Raw genomic sequence first — 19556 nt, 5'->3', positions numbered from 1 at the left:
TATAAAAATTTTCAATTCCACCTGTCAAAAAAGCTTCACAATTAAAATATTTTAAGATTTTTTTTAGTTTTCCTGTATGTTTTTAAATAACAAACAAATTATTCCCAAAGAAAATGGTAGGTTAGGACCATTAAATCTCTTTCAGTCTAGTAGTGGATTCATTTTAATTAAAATGTGTGCAGTTCTTACTGTCTCAATATCTTTCCTGTAATATGAAGCCATGTTGCTTGTTCTAATTATTTTCTTTTTACCCAGATATTTAGGAATTTAATTTTTAAATAAAGTTACCAATTTTTTCCTGACCATGTACGTTAAACTAATGAGCCTGTAATTACCTGGGTTGGCTTTGTGCCCCCTTTTTGAAAACAGGTATTGCATTAACTATTCTTCAATTTTCCAGTGCATAGTATCATTTTTAGGCAGCTTATATTTCACCCCTCTCCTATTTTTACTTAGTTCTGTTGAAGGGTCATGAGGACTCGAAACGTCAACTTTGTTCTTCTCCGCCGATGCTGTCAGACCTGCTGAGTTTTTCCAGGTATTTCTGTTTTTACTTTTTATCATTTTTAGGATCTGTGCTATTCCACTCCCCTCCGCACCCCACCCCCAACTCCTAACTTCCCATTTCTCTCAGGATCCACAGATTCTGAGCATCAAATTATAGAAACACCTTACAGATTGTGCAGAAGAGAGTTACTGAAATGGCACCAAAGATGAGGGACTTCCATTATGTGGAAAGGTTGGAGAAGCTGTGAAAGCTAATTTCAGAGCAGAGAAGTTTAACATCAATGGAGGCGTTCAGAATCAGGAAGGATTTTGGTACAATAAAGGGAAGTTATTGCCATTGGCTGAAGGGTCAGTAACGATAGAACACAACCTGGAATGGACTGCCTGAAAGGGAAGCAAATCTGCTGTTAACTTGCAAAGGAGTAGAATTTGAAGGGAAGAAAATTGCAAAGTTATAGGCAATAACAGGAAGAATAACTCTTTCAAAGACCCAGCACAGGCCTGATAGGCTGAATGGTCTCCTGTGCTGTAAGGTTCTTTGATTTTATGTATCCCCTCAGGTCCTGACACATTGTGCTCCTTCAACTTAATTAACAAAGCTAACATATTCCTTTTGATTTAGTATAAGATCTCACATATTGTTCAGACAGTTCAGGATTTATCTCCTCCCCAACATTCTCTTTTATAAGCACTGAAACAAAGTAATTACATGTTGCTGCTAATTTCCACTCCTCTATTAACTCACTACCATCTCCTTTTAGATCGCACTTCACATTTGACAATTCTCCTTTTACTAATATGTTTGGAAAACACTATTCTTTTTAAAATCTCCCTTTGTATTCCCTTATTGCTTTCCTATCCCTATCCCTTAACCTTCCCTTTCTTAAGTTTTATCATATCTATAGGCCTCATGTCATCTTCACCAGTCCTAGTTTGTTTTAACCTCTTTTCATTTCTGTGGTGTTCTGAAACGAAGTAGTTCTTTTTAATAGTATATATTTATTTTGTAACTTTGCAATTTCCTTTTAAAAAATATGCAATCGTTGATGTATAATTCTGTGTATCAATTTCTTCTTCCACCTCTTAACCAGGTCACTCATTTTTTCTAAAATCTAGTGTCCTTGGGCGAAATTTTATGACAGCGTGATTTTACATTCCCACCGAAGCCAATGGGGTTTAGAATGTCTTGCTGCATTTTACGGCCCCGTCCCCACCGAAACAGGGCCGTAAAATTCTGCCCCTTGTGTTTTGTATTAATTAGCTTGCTTTCTATTTATTATTAGTTGCTCTTGATGGAGCAAAGGAAATTTAGAGGAAATTTGATAGAGGTATATAAGATGATGAGAGGCATAGCTAAGGTAGACAACAATTGTCCCCCATTAGCTGATGGTATAAGCACCAATGACACAGGTTTTAAGGTCTTGAGCAAGAGAAGGAGGGGAGAGTTTTTTTTATGCAGCGAGTGATAATGACCTTGGACTCGCTGCCTATCAGGGTGGTGGAAGCAGAGACAATGAACCATTTTAAAATGAAATTGGATGGGTACTTAAGGGGAACAAACTTTCAGGGCTGCAAGGATAGAGCGGGGAAATGGGACTGATTGGATTGATCTACAGAAATCAACATGGACTCGATAGGCTGAATGGCCTCCTTCGGTGCCATAATGACTCTATGACTTGCACATCTTTCCAGAAATGGCAAACTTGAAGGCCTTAAATACCAACTATCATATAGATGATGCTTGGCATCTGAGTCCATTAATACCAAGAGATTTCCTGCACATGTATATGTCACCCATTGTGACATAGTCAGTTATAATAGCTTTGCAAAGCTGTTAACTCATACACTAGATTCATTAGAAAAAGTTCATCCACTATTAAAGTACATGAAGATTGGAAGTAAAGTTATTAAAAGGATTGCTCAAGAAGATAAAATTATTGTAATGCATTGTTCCAAAAGAGAAATTATTAATGTTTCTTTAAATTGTAACAGTAATCATATTTTGTAAAATTTACATTTAAGGGAGATTGTTCTTAAAATATTGCTTCTATATTCCATCAGGATTTGTACTTGAACATGGCAAAATTGCAGGTAATCTAGAGTCCATTCTAATCAGATTTTTTCAAACTGTGCCAAAATTAAAATATGTTATTAAGTAACAGCTACATTGGAGTGATGGTAGATGTAGTTCTGTGAGTTACCATTAACATTAATAAATGAAGAGAATAATGTACTGATTTCTGCTTTGTATACCAACTACCATATAGATGAAGTAAAGTTATTAAAAGGATTGCTTAACAAGATAAATAAACAAAGCACCTGGGAACCTCTTACCTGTGTCTACGATAGCTGGGCCAATGTAACATCACTTCTCACCTCTGTCAGCTGTGGTTGGGCCAGTGTAACATCACCTTTCCCGTGTTTAATGTAGTTGGGCCAGGGTAGCATCCAAAGATCTCCCTGCAAGAAAGAACTCTCAGTAAAGACTTGGCAATGGATAAGATTTTTTTTAACAAATGACCTGATTTAGCGGGGAATGATCTAACTATGAGAAGTGTTGTTTAGTGTTATGGTTCTGTGTCTTTATTGTATAACAGTTAAAATTATAATATCCTATCTCAAAACCATGTCAAGAATTCTATATTGAATTCATCATATTAAATCAATTTTTATTGTAAAAAGACTTACTATATTTCTGCAAAATGATTTTTTTTATTTTATAGAATTGTTCTAAAGCTGGCATGGAGATCTATTTTGGTAACTGCTGAGGACCAGAGATGTCAAAGTTTTTAAATTGTGAAAACAATGAGTTAGGTGAACTGATTAAGGGTAGTCTCTTGAACACTTAATTAACAGTAATGGGTAGTACAACTTGTGTTGCACAGATAATTTCTTTCAGTTAAATATTGATTATGCATTTTTCATAGTTGTAAGCTAAATAGTCATTCTCTGTTGAGTCTGAGTGAGGAGACTGATCTTTAACATCAGGCGACTAAGTTATGTTGAGAAACTGAAGATATGAGGCAACTAAGAGGTGACATAGAGCTAATTAAACATTGTAGAAATGTTGTTCAAAAGATGTCTGCAACATATAAGCTGTACTGTGGAAGTAAGACAAAGGTCACAAGTTAAAACTTGTGAAAGTCAAATTTAGGGCTGATGTGAGGAATATCTGGGAAGTCAATAGAAATTAAAATCAGAAGATGAGTAATTAACTTGTTTTACATTATGATCCAAAATCAGAATTACCCTCAAAAATATAATCAACTGGGAGGGAGAAATTCAGCTTGGGCTCTTCTGTTTAGGGCCTAAAATATACAGCAGGCAGAAGTTGAGAATTGAGATGTTGTACCCCCCTCTTGAAACCTTAGATATATTTAGGTGGGCCTGTTGATGCATGAGGAGCTCACTTGCCTGAAAGAGGCATATGGCTGCTTTACTGTGCAAATCGGGGTCTGACACTGGTTTAGGGCCCCAGTGTAAAATTCAGGTACAAACGAGTAGAACTTGGGGTGGAATCTTAAACGTGATGTGCCATTCCCCACAGTTGAACAGGAAGTGAGTGCCATTTCTGCTCTCGCTTTTTGTTGGTTTTCCCATGCAATTCCAAATAAAATTTAAAGTGTCAGTGGCATGCATGGGAGACACGTGTGATTCCGCTAGGCAAGCTTTTCATTGGCAAAACCTGCCGTAAGCTGACAATGCAGCAGGTATAGGCGGGCTATATAAGAGCCTCCTGGACAAATATAGAGGCTCTTCATCATGGCCACAACATTCCTTCCCAACCCCATTGTCATTAACGTAAGACTTATTGCAAGCATAAAGGTGGCACAGGTGTTTTTCATATTTAAATTTCACTTGTAAATTTTTCACTTTACATTGTCATGATTGACATACGTTGATGGTTCCCGGGGAGTTGGGGACATTTCCTTGATTATGGAAAACCAATGTTGTGTTTTGCATTCGCTCTTTATTGAATGTTAGTGTCCAGTGTGTGGGACATGGCTGAACTTGCAGGTTCACCTGGCCCTTCTTTCTATGCATTGTAAAGCACGTTGTCCAAGATCTCTTTGTGGGGATAACTGAAATGTTGCAGATGAACACAAAGCCCTGTAAGGACTCCAGCAGCCAACACCCTGAGATGGACCCACATGTGGGCAGTCCTGACACTAGACTTTAGGCCCCTCATTTTCTTACCTTCACTGACTGTTTCCATCACCCCCCACCAAATCCAGGATGCCTGGCCCTTCCCACTTCACTCCTCCATGAGTCGACCCTACCCTCTGTCATCCCTTGGATCTATCTTCCACTCCTCCATACCGCAACCCCACTCACCCTCCTCACCACTGGCTCACTCTTGCTGGTCCAAAGCTTCTATGTAAGCTGCCAATTCTCCTGCTTCCCTCCCTTGTGTCGCAGGATTCAACAAGGAAAACTGCTGACCCCAGACACAACTGCACAAAGCCGACTGTTGCATGCCACCTTTAAATGAATGTGAATCGGGTGCCATGAGATTTTTGTGCACTGCTGATTTTATCATGAAGGTAGGATGTAATTACAAAATGTTTTAATGCAATAAGTATTCATGACATGCAAATGTATTACAAGTTGGAACCCGCCACAGGACAGCGTGAGACCTTACTCGCCACAAACATGCCACTGAATTAATATCTAAATTTGAACTCACCATCAGGAAAGCAAAATTTCAGCTTCAGCCTAATTAAGCTTGCCACGTTTCCCGTTCTCCTCTCGCTCCTCCTTGACTGTACAAGTTGCACCTGGGTGGATTATGTCTTGAGCAGTCTAATCAGCAGACCTGAAAGGACCACTGGTAGCTCCTCAAAAAACACCCACAACATTTCTTCAGTTCTCGGGCTAGAGGGAGCAGGAGCATTCTTCCTGACTGCATAAAACTACTGTGGGCCATTACCAGGCAAATTTCTCTCCCATGAACTGGATTTCTGCATGTGATAATGGCAGCAAAAGAATCATTGACAATGGGGGATGTAGAGCCCTTCTGAACAGATGAGCTAAGAATGGCCTTCCCCATCTGAATCAATCTTGTGACAGTGTAAGCAAAATTTTTGTTACCTGCAGTGTAAAAGGCAAAGCCACCCGTAAGAGAACAAAACAATGTAATAGTTTTCAGGCCCCATTTTAAATGGTGGGTGCCTGTTTATTTCTGTTCTTTTACCCACAGGTTGACTGCACAGTTAAATCTCTAAGATTATCAAAGACCATAACTGACTGACATAACATCCTTTATTCATAGATTGATCATTCTTTTTCAACCTTTATGTTATGCACAATAAACTAATTAAAGCATTTTAAAGCTTCATTATATTTAGTACACAACTGAAAGCACTACTTCAAATGGCTGAACTATCAGTTTACAGTAACAGTCAAATGCTAATCTTTTATTGTTTAGTCTTTATGGGACAGTGAAATGTTCTCCTTGCAGATCAGTTGCAAGCTACTGTCAACAGTTGTAAAGCATTGAATGCAGTTTTTAAAAATTTTCATTCCAATTCAGCTGTAGGAAATAGTATTTAAGCGTGGTATTTTAGTTGGAATTCATTTAGAGTATGTTCCAAATACCGTTTTTTTTAAGTTTGTTATCCTAAAATCTCCTGCTTACTCTAACTTGTGCTTTCTTTGTTTGATCAGACTGTTTATAATATTCAGTTTGCAACCTCCAGATAGAATCAAATAAACCACAGTGCTGAAAGAGGCCATTCAACTCATTATCATTACACCATTGCTGACTCCTCAATAGGAGCTATCTAACCTAATCCCACTTTCCTGCATTTCCTCTTATACTCACAGAATTGATGCAGCGCAGAAGGACGCCTTTCAACCATCGTGTCTGCACTTCCTCTCCAAATAAGCAATTCACTTAGTGCCATTTTCCTGCCTTCTCCATAACCCTGCAAATTCTTCCTTTTCAGATAATAGGCTAATTCCATTTTGAATTCTTCGATTGAATCTGCTTCCGCCACACCACCAGGAAATGCATTCCAGATTTTAACCTTTCACTGTGGGAAGAAGTTTTTTCTGACATCACTTTTGCTACTTTCAACAATTACTTTAAATCTGTGAACAAAAACAAAAATACCTGGAAAAACTCAGCAGGTCTGACAGCATCTGCGGAGAGGGATACAGTTAACATTTCGATTCTGAATGACTCTTCATCAGAACTAAGGAAAAATAGAAAAGAGGTGAAGTATAAACTGGTTTACGAGGGGGTGGGACAGGGCCAGTGATAGGTGGAGATTGCCAAAAGATGTCATACACAAAAGGACAAAGAGGTGTTGACAGTGGTAATATTAGTTATGTATTAGAAATGTGCTAATGGGGACATTAAGGGTAGAAAGCAGGACGAGCAAGGGACAAATAGCCCTAGTGGGGGTGGGGTAGAGGGGGATCGAAATAGGCTAAAAGGTAGAGATAAAACAATGGATGGAAATACATTTAAAAATAATGAGCATAGGTGGGAAAAGAAAAATATATATAAATTATTGGAAAAAGGGGGATCGGAAAGGGGGCGAGGATGGAGGAGAGAGTTCATGATCTGAAGTTGTTGAACTCAATATTAAGTCCAGAAGGCTGTAAAGTGCCTCATCGGAAGATGAGGTGCTGTTCCTCCATTTTTCATTGAGCTTCACTGGAACAATGCAGCAGGCCAAGGATGGACATGTGGGCATGAGAGCAGGGTGGTGTGTTGAAACGGCAAGCAACAGGGAGGTCTGGGTCATGCTTGTGGACAGGCCAAAGGTGTTCCACAAAGTGGTCACCCAGTCTGCGTTTGGTCTCTCCAATGTAGAGGAAACCGCATTGGGAGCAGCGGATGCAGTAGACTAAATTGAGGGAAGTGCAAGTGAAATGCTGCTTCACTTGAAAGGAGTGTTTGGGCCCTTGCACGGTGAGGGGAGGGGAAGTAAAGGGGCAGGTGTTGCACCTTCTGCAGTTGCATGGGAAGGTGCCGTGGGAAGGGGTTGAGGTGTAAGGAGTGATGGAGGAGTGGACCAGGATGTCCCGGAGGGAACGATCCCTGCGAAATGCCGTCGGTGGGTGAAGGGAAGATGTGTTTGGTGGTGGCATCATGCTGGAGTTGATGGAAATGGTGGAGGATGATCCTTTGAATGCAGAGGCTGGTGGGGTGATAAGTGAGGACAAGGAGACCCTATCATGGTTCTGGGAGGGAGAGGAAGGTGTGAGGGCGGATGCGTGGGAGATGGGCCGGGACGGTTGAGGGCCCTGTCAACCACTATGGGTGGAAAACCTTGGTTAAGGAAGAAGGAAGACATATCAAAGAAACTGTTTTTGAAAGTGGCATCATAAGAACAGATGCGACGGAGTTGAAGGAAATGAGAGAACGGGATGGTGTCCTTACAGGAAGCGGGGTGTGAGGAGCTGTTGTCAAGGTAGCCATGGGAATCGGTAGGCTTGTAATGAATATTGGTGGACAGTCTATCACCAGAAATTGAGATTGAGAGGTCAAGGAAGTAAAGGGATATATCAGTGATGGGCCACGTGAAAATGATGGAGGGGTGGAAATTGGAAGCAAAATTAATAAATTTTTCCAGATCCAGGCGAGAGCATGAAGCAGTCATCGATGTACCGGAGAAAGAGTTGCCCTCATTCTTGATCAATTCATGAGTGGGAACACTTTCTCTCTATATTCTGTCCAGACCCCTCTTGATTTTGAATACCTCTATCAAATTTCTTCTTATCCTTCTCTTCTCCAAAGAAACAGTCCTAACTTCTCCAATCTATCTTCATAACTGATATTCCTCATCCCTAGAACCATTCTCATTAATCTTTTCTGCACTCTCTCCAATGTCTTCACATCCTTCCTAAACTGCAGCAACCAAAATTGATCGCAGTACTCTTGGTGAGGCTGAACTAATGTCATACAAGTTCAACATAACATCCTTGCTCTTGCACTCTATGCCCTATTAATAAAGCGAAGGATACTTTTTTATTCATTCAGAGGATGTGGACATCATTGGCTAGGCCAGCATTTATTGCTTTTGAGAAGGTGGTGAGCAGCTTTCTTGAACTGTTGCAGTTCCTGTGGTGTAGGTACACCCATAGTGCTGTTAGGGAGGGAGTTCCAGGATTTTGACCCAGCGACAGTGAAGGGACAGCGATATAGTTCTAAGTCAGAATAGTGTGTGGCTTGGAGAGGAACTTCTAGGTGTCGTGTTCCCATGCATTTGTCCTTCTAAGTGGTGGAGTTCATGGGTTTGGAAGGTGCTGTTGAAGGAGGCTTAATAAGTTGCTGCAGTGCATCTTGTACATGGTACACACTGCTGCCACTGTGTGTCGGCAGCAAAGGGAATCAACCTTGAAGGTGATAGATGTGGTGCCAGTCAAGCGGGCTGCTTTGTCCTGGATGGTGTCGAGCTTCTTGAGTGTTGTTGAGCTGCATTCATCCAGGTAAGTGGAGAGCATTACACCACGCTCATGAGTTGTGCTTTGTAGATGGTGGACAGGGTTTGGGGAGTCAGGAGGTGGGTTACTGTCTACAGGATTCCTAGCCTCTGACCTGCTATTGTAGCCACAGTATTTATGTGGCTAGTCCAGTTCAGTTTCTGGTCAATGGTAACCCCCCCCAGGATGTTGTTAGTGGGGGATTCAGTGATTGTAATGCCATTGAATGTCAAGGGGCGATGGTGAGATTCTCTCTTGCTGGAGATGGTCATTGCCTGGCACTTGTGGTGTGAGTGTTACTTGTCACTTAGCCCAAGCCTGGATATTGTCCAGGCCTTGCTTCATATGATTTTCTCTATGCTTTATTAACCACTCTCTCAACCTGTTCTGCCACCTTCAATGACTTATGCGCATATACACCCAGGCCCTTCTGCTCCCACACCCCATTTAGGATTGTAGCCTCTATTTTATATCGTCACTCTATGTTCTTCCTACCAAAATGAATCTGCATTGAACTTCAACAGCCAACCAATTTGTCTATGTCTTTCTGAAGTTCTATGCTATCCCCCTCACAGTTCACAATGTTTCCAAGTTTTGTATCATCTGAAAATTTTGAAAGTGAGCCCTGTACACCAAGGTCTAAGTCATTAATATATATCAGGAAAAGCAAGGGTCCCAACAATGACCCCTGTGGAACTCCACTACAAACCTTCCTCCAGCCTGAAAAGCAACCATTAACTCTCGTTTCCAATAATGCAGTCAATTTTGTGTTCATGTTGCTCTAACTTTGCTCACAAGTCTGTTGTGTTGCACTTTATGAAATGGCTTTTGAAAGTTTATGTACACCACATCAACAGCATTGCCTTCATCAATCCCCTCTGTTACCTCTTCAAAAACTCCAGCAAGTTAGTTAAACAAGATTTTCCCTTAAGAAATCCTTACTGGTTTTCTTTAATTAACCCAAATTTGTCCATGTGACTATTTATTTTATCACAAATGATTGTTTCTAGAAGTTGCCCCAAAACCGAAGCTAAGTTGATTGGCCTGTAGTTGCTGGGCTTACCTTTAGACCCTTTTTTTGAACAAATATAACATTTGCAATTCTCCAATCCTCTGGCACCACCTCCGAGTTTCAGGAATACTTGAAAATTATGGCCAGTGTCTTTGCAAATTCCACTCTCACTTCCCTCAGCCTCGTATCTTATCTCATCCTGGCAGATAGCCTATCCAAAACCTCCTCCTTTTCAATTTAAACCCATGAATTACCTCCTCTTTCACCATGGCTTGGGTTTCATCATCTTCCTTGGTAAAGACAGATGCAAAGTATTCACTTATTACCTCAGCCATGGCCTTTACCTCTATGTGTAAATCACATTTTTGGTTCCTAATTGGTCCCACTCCACTTTTACCATCCTTTTACTATTTCTAGGCCTGTAGAAGACTTTGGGATTCCTTTTTATGTTGGCTGCCAGTCTTTTTCTTTTGGCCTTATGAAAGGGAAATCATGTTTAACCAACTTATTGGAGTTCTTTGAGTAACGCGCTGTGGATAAAAGGGAACCAATGGATGTACAGAAGGCATTTGATAAAGTGCCACATCAATGATTATTGTGGAAAATAAAAGCTCGTGGTATAGGGGGTAATATATTGGCATGGATAGAAGATTGACTGGCTAACAGGAAGCAGAGGTAGGCATAAATGGGCTTTTTTCAGGCTGGCAAGATGTAACAAGTGATGTGCCACAGGGATCAATGCTGGGACCTCAAATGTTTACAATTTATATAAATGACTTGGATGAAGGGATGGTTGCCAAATTTGCTGATGGCACAAAGAGAGGTAAGAAAGTAAGTTGTGAAGAGGACATAAGGAGGCATAAGAGAAGCACATGATCTAAATGGTGAGAGATTGCAGAGCTCTGAGGTGCAGAGGGATCTAGGTGTCCTAGTGCATGAGTTGCAAAAGGCTAGTATGCAAGAACAACAAGTAATTAGGAAAGCTAATAGAATGTTATCATTTATTGCGAGGGGAATTGATTACAAATGTAGGGAGGTTATGCTTCATTTGTACAGGGCACTAGTGAGACCACATCTGGAGTACTGTGTACAGTATTGGTCACCTTATTTAAGGAAGGATGTAAATGCATTGAAAGCAGTTCAGAGAAGGTTTGCCAGACTTATACCTGGATTGGGTGGATTTCCTATGAGGAAAAGTTAGACAGGCTAGGTTTGTATCCGCTGAAGTTTAGAAGAATAAGAGGTGATTTGATTGAAACATATAAGATCCTGAGGGATCTTGACAGGGTGGATGTGGAAGGATGTTTCCTCTTGTGGGAGAATCTGGAACTAGGGGTCACTGTTTAAAAATAAGGGGTTGTCCAGTTAAAACAGAGATGAGGTGAAATTTTTTCATTCAGAGGATCGTGAGTCTTTGGAACTCTCTTCCTGAAAAGGTGGTGAAAGCAGAGTCTATGAATATTTTTAAGGCAGAGGTGGATAGATTCTTGGTAAGCAAGGGGGTAATAGGTTATCGGTCGTAGGTGGGATGCAGATTTCAGGCTACTATCAGATCAGCCATGATCTTATTAAATGGCAGAGCAGGCTGGAGGGGCTGAAAGGCCTACTCCTGCTCCTTTTTGTATGTTCTTTTCATACTCCCTCTTTGCTTCTCTCATTTGCTTTTCCACCTCCCCTCTGAACCTTCTATATTCAGCCTAGTTCTCAATTGTATTTTCTACCTGACACCTGTCATAACCACACTTTTTCTTCTTTATCTTAATGTCTATCTCTTTTATCATCCAGGGAGCTCAGGATTTGTCTGCCCTACCTTTCCCTTCCAAGGGAATAAACATTGACTGTGCCTGAACGATCTCTTCTTTGAAGGTTAAGCCCATTGTTCAGTTACCCTTTTGCTTGCCAACTTTGACTCCAATTTATTTGGCTCACATTTGTTCTTACCCCATTGAAGTTGGCTTCCCCCCAGTTAATTATTCTTACTCTGGATTGTTCTTTGGCCTTTTCCATAGCCAGCCTAAACCTTATGATACAATTATCACTGTCTCCTAGATGTTCTCCTACTGACACTTGATCCACCTGGCCTATCTCATTCCCTAGAACCAGGTCTAGCAGACCCTCTTCTCATTGGTAAAACGCTGCGGATACTGGAAATCTGAAACAAAAACAAAAATTGCTGGAAAAGCTCAGCAGATCTGACAGCATCTGTGTAGAGAAAGACAGAATTAACATTTCGAGTCCGTATGACCCTTCTTCAGGATTCGTTGGACTGGAAACATACTGCTGTCAGAAAGTTTCTTGAACACACTCTTGGAACTCTTACCCTCTCTGCCCTCTACATTAGTACTATCCCAGTCTATATTCAGGTAATTAAAGTCCCCATTATAATTACTCCATAATTTTTGCATCTATCTGTAATTTCCTTGTAAGTTTGTTACCCTGCATCCTTCCCCCTAGGTGGCCAAAATTGCACCTTTTTTGTTCCTTAGCTCTAGCCAAATGGACTCTGCCATGACCCCTCTGGAACATCCTCTTTCTTCAGCACTGCAATGTTCTCCTTAATCAATATTGCCACCCTTCCCCACCTTCTTCCTTTCCTATCTTTCCTGAACATCTTGTTTCCAGGGATATTTAATACCCAGACATGCCCTTCTTTGAGCCAGATCCCTGTTATAGCCATATCATCATGTTTGCACATGGCAATCTGCACCTATAACTCACTAATCTTATTAACCACACTCTGAACATTCACATACTTGCTCAGTAACCCTGATTTAGACCGTATTTCTTTCTCCTTTATTCTGAACTTATTATTCCCTACTCTAGAGCTATCTATCTCTCCCAGTATTCTGTGCACCTTGGTATTCCTCTCTGATATGATCTCCTGATTCCCACACCCTTGCTGAGTTGGTTTAGCCTTCCCCAATAGCACGAGCAAAACTCAGTCCCGGCTCTATTTAGGTGCAACCCATCCGGTCTGCACGTCCCATCTCCCTCAGAGCCTGTCCCAATGTGCCAGGCATCTAAAGCCCCACCTCCTGCATCATCCTTCCAGCCACATATTCATCTGCTTGATCCTCCTATTTCTATACACACTTGCATATATGCTGGGAATAATCTGGAGTTTACTACTTTTGAGGTCCTGCTTGCTAATTTCCTACCTAGCTCCCTAAATTCTGCCTGCAGGACCTCATCTTTCTTTCTGCCTATGTCGTTTATACCAATGTGGACCATGGCTGCTGGTTGTTCACCCACCCCCCACAGAATGCTATCCAACTGCTCAGTGAAATCCTTAATGTTACATTTATTTCAAGTACTTACTAAATTCTCTTTTAAAGTTTTTGCCTCTATAATCATTTGTAAACATTTGCATGTTCCAATTTTAAAGTGCAGAAAATTGCCAGACTATGATGAAATACAATCCATAGAAAGTTAAATAGCAAGACCATATCCACAGTACTTTCAATATTATTCCTATGGAATTATGTGGAATCAGTAGCACACAAACATGTTATTTGGTTCAACGGGTCTGTGCTAGCATTTATAGCCCACATGAGTTTCCTTCCACCCCTCTTCCACTATCCCTATCAGAATAGCCTCCTCTTTCTCTCTCCCTAATATGCTCATAGGGTTTCTCCTTAAATTCTATTTGCCTCAACTATTCTACGTGTTACCAGGTTTCACAGTCTTACCACTCTTTTAACTAAGGATGTTTCTTCTGAATTCCCTATTGGATTTATTGGTGAATGTTTTATATTTATGGCCTTAGCTTTGGTCTCCCCCTCAATTGAAAACATCTTCTCCATGTCTATCAAACCCCTTCATTATTTTAAAGACCTGTCTTCGGCCATTCCAGTTTCTCATTTCTAGAGTAAAAAACCCCAGCCTGTTAGCCTGATATCTTTTCAGTTCTAGCATCATCCATCTTAACCTTTTTTGACCCTTGAACCGTGATATATTAACATCTACACTCAGACTTGCCGCAGTTCTTACCACAGTATCCTTTCTGTATTATGGAGCCCAAAATGTATTGTATTTCCAAAAGTGGTCTAACCAAGGTTCTATGCAAGTTTAACCCAAATTCTCTGCTTTTCAATATTATACCTCTAGAAATGTGGCTTTATTAACTTCTGTCACTACTTTTAATGATTTGTTAACTGTACCTCTAAATCTATTTGCTCCCTTACTCCATTTGGATTCAATCAAAGCCATATTGGGCCTCCTTATTGTTCCTACCTAAATGTTACACTTCACACTTACCTATAGTGAAATTCATTTTGGACATCCTGCAAGCTTGCTAACATAGTTCATTGGAAATACTTAAGATAAAGGGCATTTAATTACCTTATTAGGATATATTTGATATGAACATCCCTGAACCATGGATGTGTGACAATCTGCCCCTGTTTTCACACAAGATCAATAATAGAAATTAAAATAACACTCCATATCCTGCTACCATGTCAATTAAGAAAAGTTATTTTTCCCCTTTAATCAAGTTAACTTTTGATATATTCTGAAGCTGGTAGCAGAAAGTTTACGCTCTCTCATGTGTGGGTAGACACTTTGGCTAATAAAATGACATGCTGCCCTTGACTAAACTGATATTGTTAGAATTCACTTCATTAACCTTACTTATGCATAGTAGAATTGGCTATGAAAATAGTTTTGAACTTGTATCATGAAATAATTTGTGACATTGTAACAGTTTACATATATCTCATCTTTGCACAGGAGTATGCTGATTTGCTTACACATATTTAAATTGGATTGTACTGCTTAAAGTGTTTTAATTGCCCGTGCTATTGAACGTGTGAATACTGTGTACACTACAATTGTCACTTTGCTTGCCTTGATTTTGAGATCCACTTGGTATGTGTAATTTACCCCCTTCACATTTTTAATGTAGTTTTACTTTTATGTAGACAAATGCTCATACTCTTTTTACTTTGTTTCCAGATCTTGAATGTGAGTGCCATTGTCCTTGCAAATCTCTGTGTTTCCTATATCATGACCAGTCAAAACGAAGAGGTAAGTTAAACATCCATTTACGGGTGACCTATATAAGAATATAGTAGTTTATATTTTGTGTTATTATAATTTTGTTTTGAATTGATGAATTAGCTTCAGTCATTTTGTGTTTACATTTGGCTCCTGCTCATTAGTCCCTGCCCTGTCTTTAGCCTGAAGGCAGCATGCCACTCGTAAAAATGTTTTGTGTTGATTTTAATATCCTTTACAAGTTTATTTTCTTACTCCCTTTTTGTAACTCTTAGTATCTGTTTTGTCACCTTTTGCTGTTTTTTGTATCTTTCCCATTTGCTTTTAAAAACTTTTTGTGTCTTTTCTCTGTTAGCTTTTTTTCACACTTTAGTCATCCATAGAATTGTTTTGGCCAGTAGAGCTCTTGCCTCTTAAGGGTATAAACTGATTCCTTTTCATGTTAGATTAAGTTTTGAACACCTCCCACTGATCATCTGATTTTATCCACTATCAGACTGATCTAGTTTACTGTGGACAGTCTCTGTCGCGTCCCGTTGAAGTCAGCCTTACCTAAATCTAAAATCTTAGTCACTACAAAAACAGGAGATGCTGGAAAAACTCAGCAGGTCCAATAGCATCTGTGGAAAGAAAAAAATAGTTAAAATAGTTAATATTTTGAGTTTGATACAGACTTGAAATGTTAACTCTCTTCGTTTTTCTCTCCACAGATGCTATTAGACCCGAGTTTTTCCAGCATTTTCTGTTTTTGTTTCAGATTTCCAGCATCTGCAGTATTTTGCTAAAATCTTAGCAACTGTTTGTGTTTCTCCCTTTCAAACATGGTATTGAATTAGATCATATTCTGATTTCCATTAGATAAATCTTCAGGTACCACTGAATCTGGCTCATTACTAAATCCAATATGCAATGCCCACTTGTTGGTTCCAGAACTTCTTTTTTATTTGTTCATGCGATGTGGGCGTTGCTGTCTAGGCCAGCATTTATTGCCCATCCCTAATTGCCCTTGAGAAGGTGGTGGTGAGCTGCTTTCTTGAACCACTGCAGCCTATGTGGTGTAGGTATACCCACAGTGCTGTTAGAGAGGGAATTCCAGGATTTTGACCCAGAGACAGTGAAGGAATGGTGATATATTTCCAAGTCAGGATGGTGAGTGATTTGGAGGGGATCTTACAGGTGGTGGTGTTCCCATCCATCTGCTGCCCTTGTGCTTCTAGATGGTAGTGTTTGTCAGTTTAGAAGGTGCTGTCTAAGGAGACTTGGTGAATTCCTGCAGGGCATCTTATTGATGGTACACACTACTGCCACTGTGCATCAGTGGTGAAGAGGGTGAATGTTTATGGATGTGCTGCCAATCAAGCGGGCTGCTTCGTCTTGGATGATGTCCGACTTCTTGAGTGTTGTGGGAGCTGCTCTCATCCAGGCAAGTGGGGAGTATTCCATTACACTCCTGACTTGTGCCTTGTAGATGGTGGACAGGCTTTGGGGAGTCAGGAGGTGAGTTACTCATCGCACGATTCCTAGCCTCTGCCCTCCTCTTGTTGCAACAGTATTTATATGGCTAATCCAGTTTAGTTTCTGGTCAGTGGTAACCTCCAGGATGTAGGTACTGGGGATTCAGCGATGATAATGCCTTTGGTGTCAATGTCAATGCCAAGGGACGATGGTTAACTTCTTTCTTGTTGGAGATGGTCATTGTCTGGCACTTGTGTGGCATGAATGTTATTTGCCACTTGTCAGCCAAGCCTAGATATTGTCCAGGTCTTGCTGCATTTGTATATGGGCTGCTTCAGTACCTGAGGAGCCACAAATGGTGCTGAACATATGAACAAGGCGCATGAATTGGACATTCAGCCCATTGAGCCTGCTCTGCCATTTAATAAGATCATGGTTGATCTGATAGTAACCTGAAATCTGCATCCCACCTACCCCTGAACACCTATCACCCCTTTGCTTATCAAGAATCTATCCACCTCTGCCTTAAAGATATTCAAAGACTCTGCTTCCACCATCTTTTTAGGAAGAGAGTTCCAAAGACTCATGACCCTCTGAGTGGAAAAAAGTTCACCTCATCTCTGTTTTAAATGGGAGACCCCTTATTTTCAAACAGTGTTGCCCCCCCCCACTTCCTCCTGCCCCCCTCTATTTCTGGATTCTCCCACAAGAGGAAACATCCCCTCCTAAGAGCCCTCAGGGCTTTATATGTTTCAGTCAAGTCGCTTCTTAATCTTCTAAACAAGCCTTGTCTGTTCAACCTTTCCTCATAAAACAACCCACCTAATCCAGGTATTAGTCTGGCAAACCTTCTCTGAACTGCTTCCAACACTCCAACTCCAGCAATCATCAGTGAACATCCCCAATATTGACTTTATGATTAAAGGAACATCATTGATGAAGCAGCTGAAGATGATTGGACCTAGTTCCTGAGGAACTCCTGCAGTGATGTCCTGCAACTGAGATGACTGACCTCCAACAACCACAACCATCTTCCTTTGCTAGTTATGATTCCAGCCAGTGGAAAGTTTTCCCCCTGATTCCCATTGACTCCAGTTTTGCCAAGGCTCCTTGATGCCACACTTGGATAAATGCTTCATTGATGTCAAAGGCAGTCACTGTCACCTCACCTCTGGAGTTCAGCTCTTTTTTCCATGTTTGAACCAAGGTCAGGAGCTGAGTAATCCTGACGGAACCCAAATTGAGCATCATGAGTAGGTTGTGCGAAGCAAAAGTGCTGCTTGATAGCACTGTTGATGACCCCTTCCATCACTTTACTGGTGATCGAGAGTAGACTGATGGAGCGGTGTTTGGCCGGGTTGGATTTGTCCTGCTTTTTGCTTACAGGACATACCTGGGCAATTTTCCACACTGCTGGGTAGAAACATAGACAGTACAAGCATGAGTAGGTCATTCAGCCCTTGCAGTCTGCTCCGCCATTCAATATGATCATGGCTGACCCTCTATCTCTATGCCATAATCCCGCACTCTGCCCATACCCCTTAACACCTTTAGAGTCCAGAATTCTCCAAATTTCCTTCTTAAATATATTCAGTGACTTGGCCTCCACAACCTTCTATGGTGGAGAATTCCATTGGTTCACCACCCTCTGAGTGAAGAAGCTTCTCCTTATCTCAGTCCTAAATGGCCTACCCTGTATCCTGAATCTGTGACCCCTTGTTCTAGAACCCCCAGCAAGAGAAAACATCATCCCTGCATCCTGTCTTTCCATCCCTGTCAGAATTTAATACGTTTAATGAGACCCCCACTCATTCTTCTAAAATACAGGAATCAGTCTGGTGAACCTTGGCTGCAGTCCTTCAATGGCAAGTATATCCTTTCTTAGGTAGGGAGACCAAAGCTGCACAAATACTCCAGGCGTGGTCTCACCAAGGCCCTGCACAGCTGCAGTAAGACATCCTTGCTCCTATACTCAACCCCTCCCACAATGAAGGCCATTTGCTTTCTTAACTGCTTGCTGCACCTGTATGCTTGCTTTCAGTGATTTGTGTACAATGACATCAACATTTGCACATCAACATTTCCCAATTTACCACCATTTAAATAATACTCTTCAATTCTGTTTTTCCTACTGAAGTGGATAACTTCACATTATTCATGTTAAACCTCATCTGCCATGTATTTGCCCACTCTCTCAATTGTCTAAATTGCCTTGAAGCCTCTTAACATCCCCCTCACCACTCACATTCCCACCAAGTTTTGTGTCATCAGCAAACTTGGAAATATTATTAGTTCCCTCATCCAAATCATTGATATATTTTCTTAATAGCTGGGGCCCAAGCAGTGATCCCTGCGGTATCCCACAAGTCACCGCCTGCCCCCCCAAAAAAAATCTATTTATTCCTACTCTCTGCTTCCTGTCTATTAACCAATTCTCAATCCATGCCAATATATTACTGCCAATCCAATGTGCTTTACTTTTGCACATTAACCTCTTATCGAAAGCTTTCTGAAAATCCAGTGGTTTTTCCTTATCTATTCTTCTAGTTATGTCTTCAAAAAACTTTCCCTTTCATAAACCCATGTTGACTTTGTCTAATTTGTTGACATTTTCTAAGTGCCCTATTATCATATTGGTTAAGAAAGACGCTAGTATTTTCCCTACTACTGACGTTAGGCTAACCGATCTGTAATTCCCTGTTTTCTCCCGCGCTGCTTTTTTAAATAGTGCCACATTTGCCACCCTCCAAACTGCTGGGACTGTTCCAAAATCTACAGAATTTTGGAAGATTGCAACCAATGCATCAACTGTTTTCATGGCCACCTCCTTTAATACCTTGGGATGTAGATTATTGGGCCCTGGGAATTTATCGGCTTTCAGTCCTATTAGTGTCTCCAGCACTATTGTTTTAGTAATAATAATTTCCTTCAATTCCTCCTCCTCACTAGACCCTTGGTTCCCTAGTATTTCTGGGAAGTTATTTGTATCTTTTTCCGTGAAGACAGAACTAAAATAATTGTTTAATTGCTCTGCCGTTCCCTTGTTCTATATTATAAATTCTCCCATTTCAGACTGTAATGGACCTACATTTGTCCTCATTAATCTTTTTCTTTTTACATGCTTGCAGAAGTTTTTACAGTCCACTTT

General features: G+C 40.7%; 1 protein-coding gene across 2 annotated transcripts in view; it reads left to right on the top strand.

The window, feature by feature from the left end:
• Positions 1–19556, top strand: part of flr (fleer) — a 270425-nt gene that overhangs the window by 203050 nt on the left and 47819 nt on the right. The window contains exons 15-16 of one of the 2 annotated variants that reach the window (XM_041205944.1): positions 2569–2598; positions 14912–14983. In XM_041205944.1, the coding sequence (XP_041061878.1) occupies positions 2569–2598; positions 14912–14983 (102 nt within the window). The remainder of the gene's footprint in view (positions 1–2568; positions 2599–14911; positions 14984–19556) is intronic. The other variant, XM_041205945.1, reaches the window with a different exon arrangement.

This window comes from Carcharodon carcharias, chromosome 15, assembly GCF_017639515.1.
Source record: "Carcharodon carcharias isolate sCarCar2 chromosome 15, sCarCar2.pri, whole genome shotgun sequence".
Classification (NCBI taxonomy): domain Eukaryota; kingdom Metazoa; phylum Chordata; class Chondrichthyes; order Lamniformes; family Lamnidae; genus Carcharodon; species Carcharodon carcharias.
This window is presented reverse-complemented; position numbering and strand designations above follow the sequence as displayed.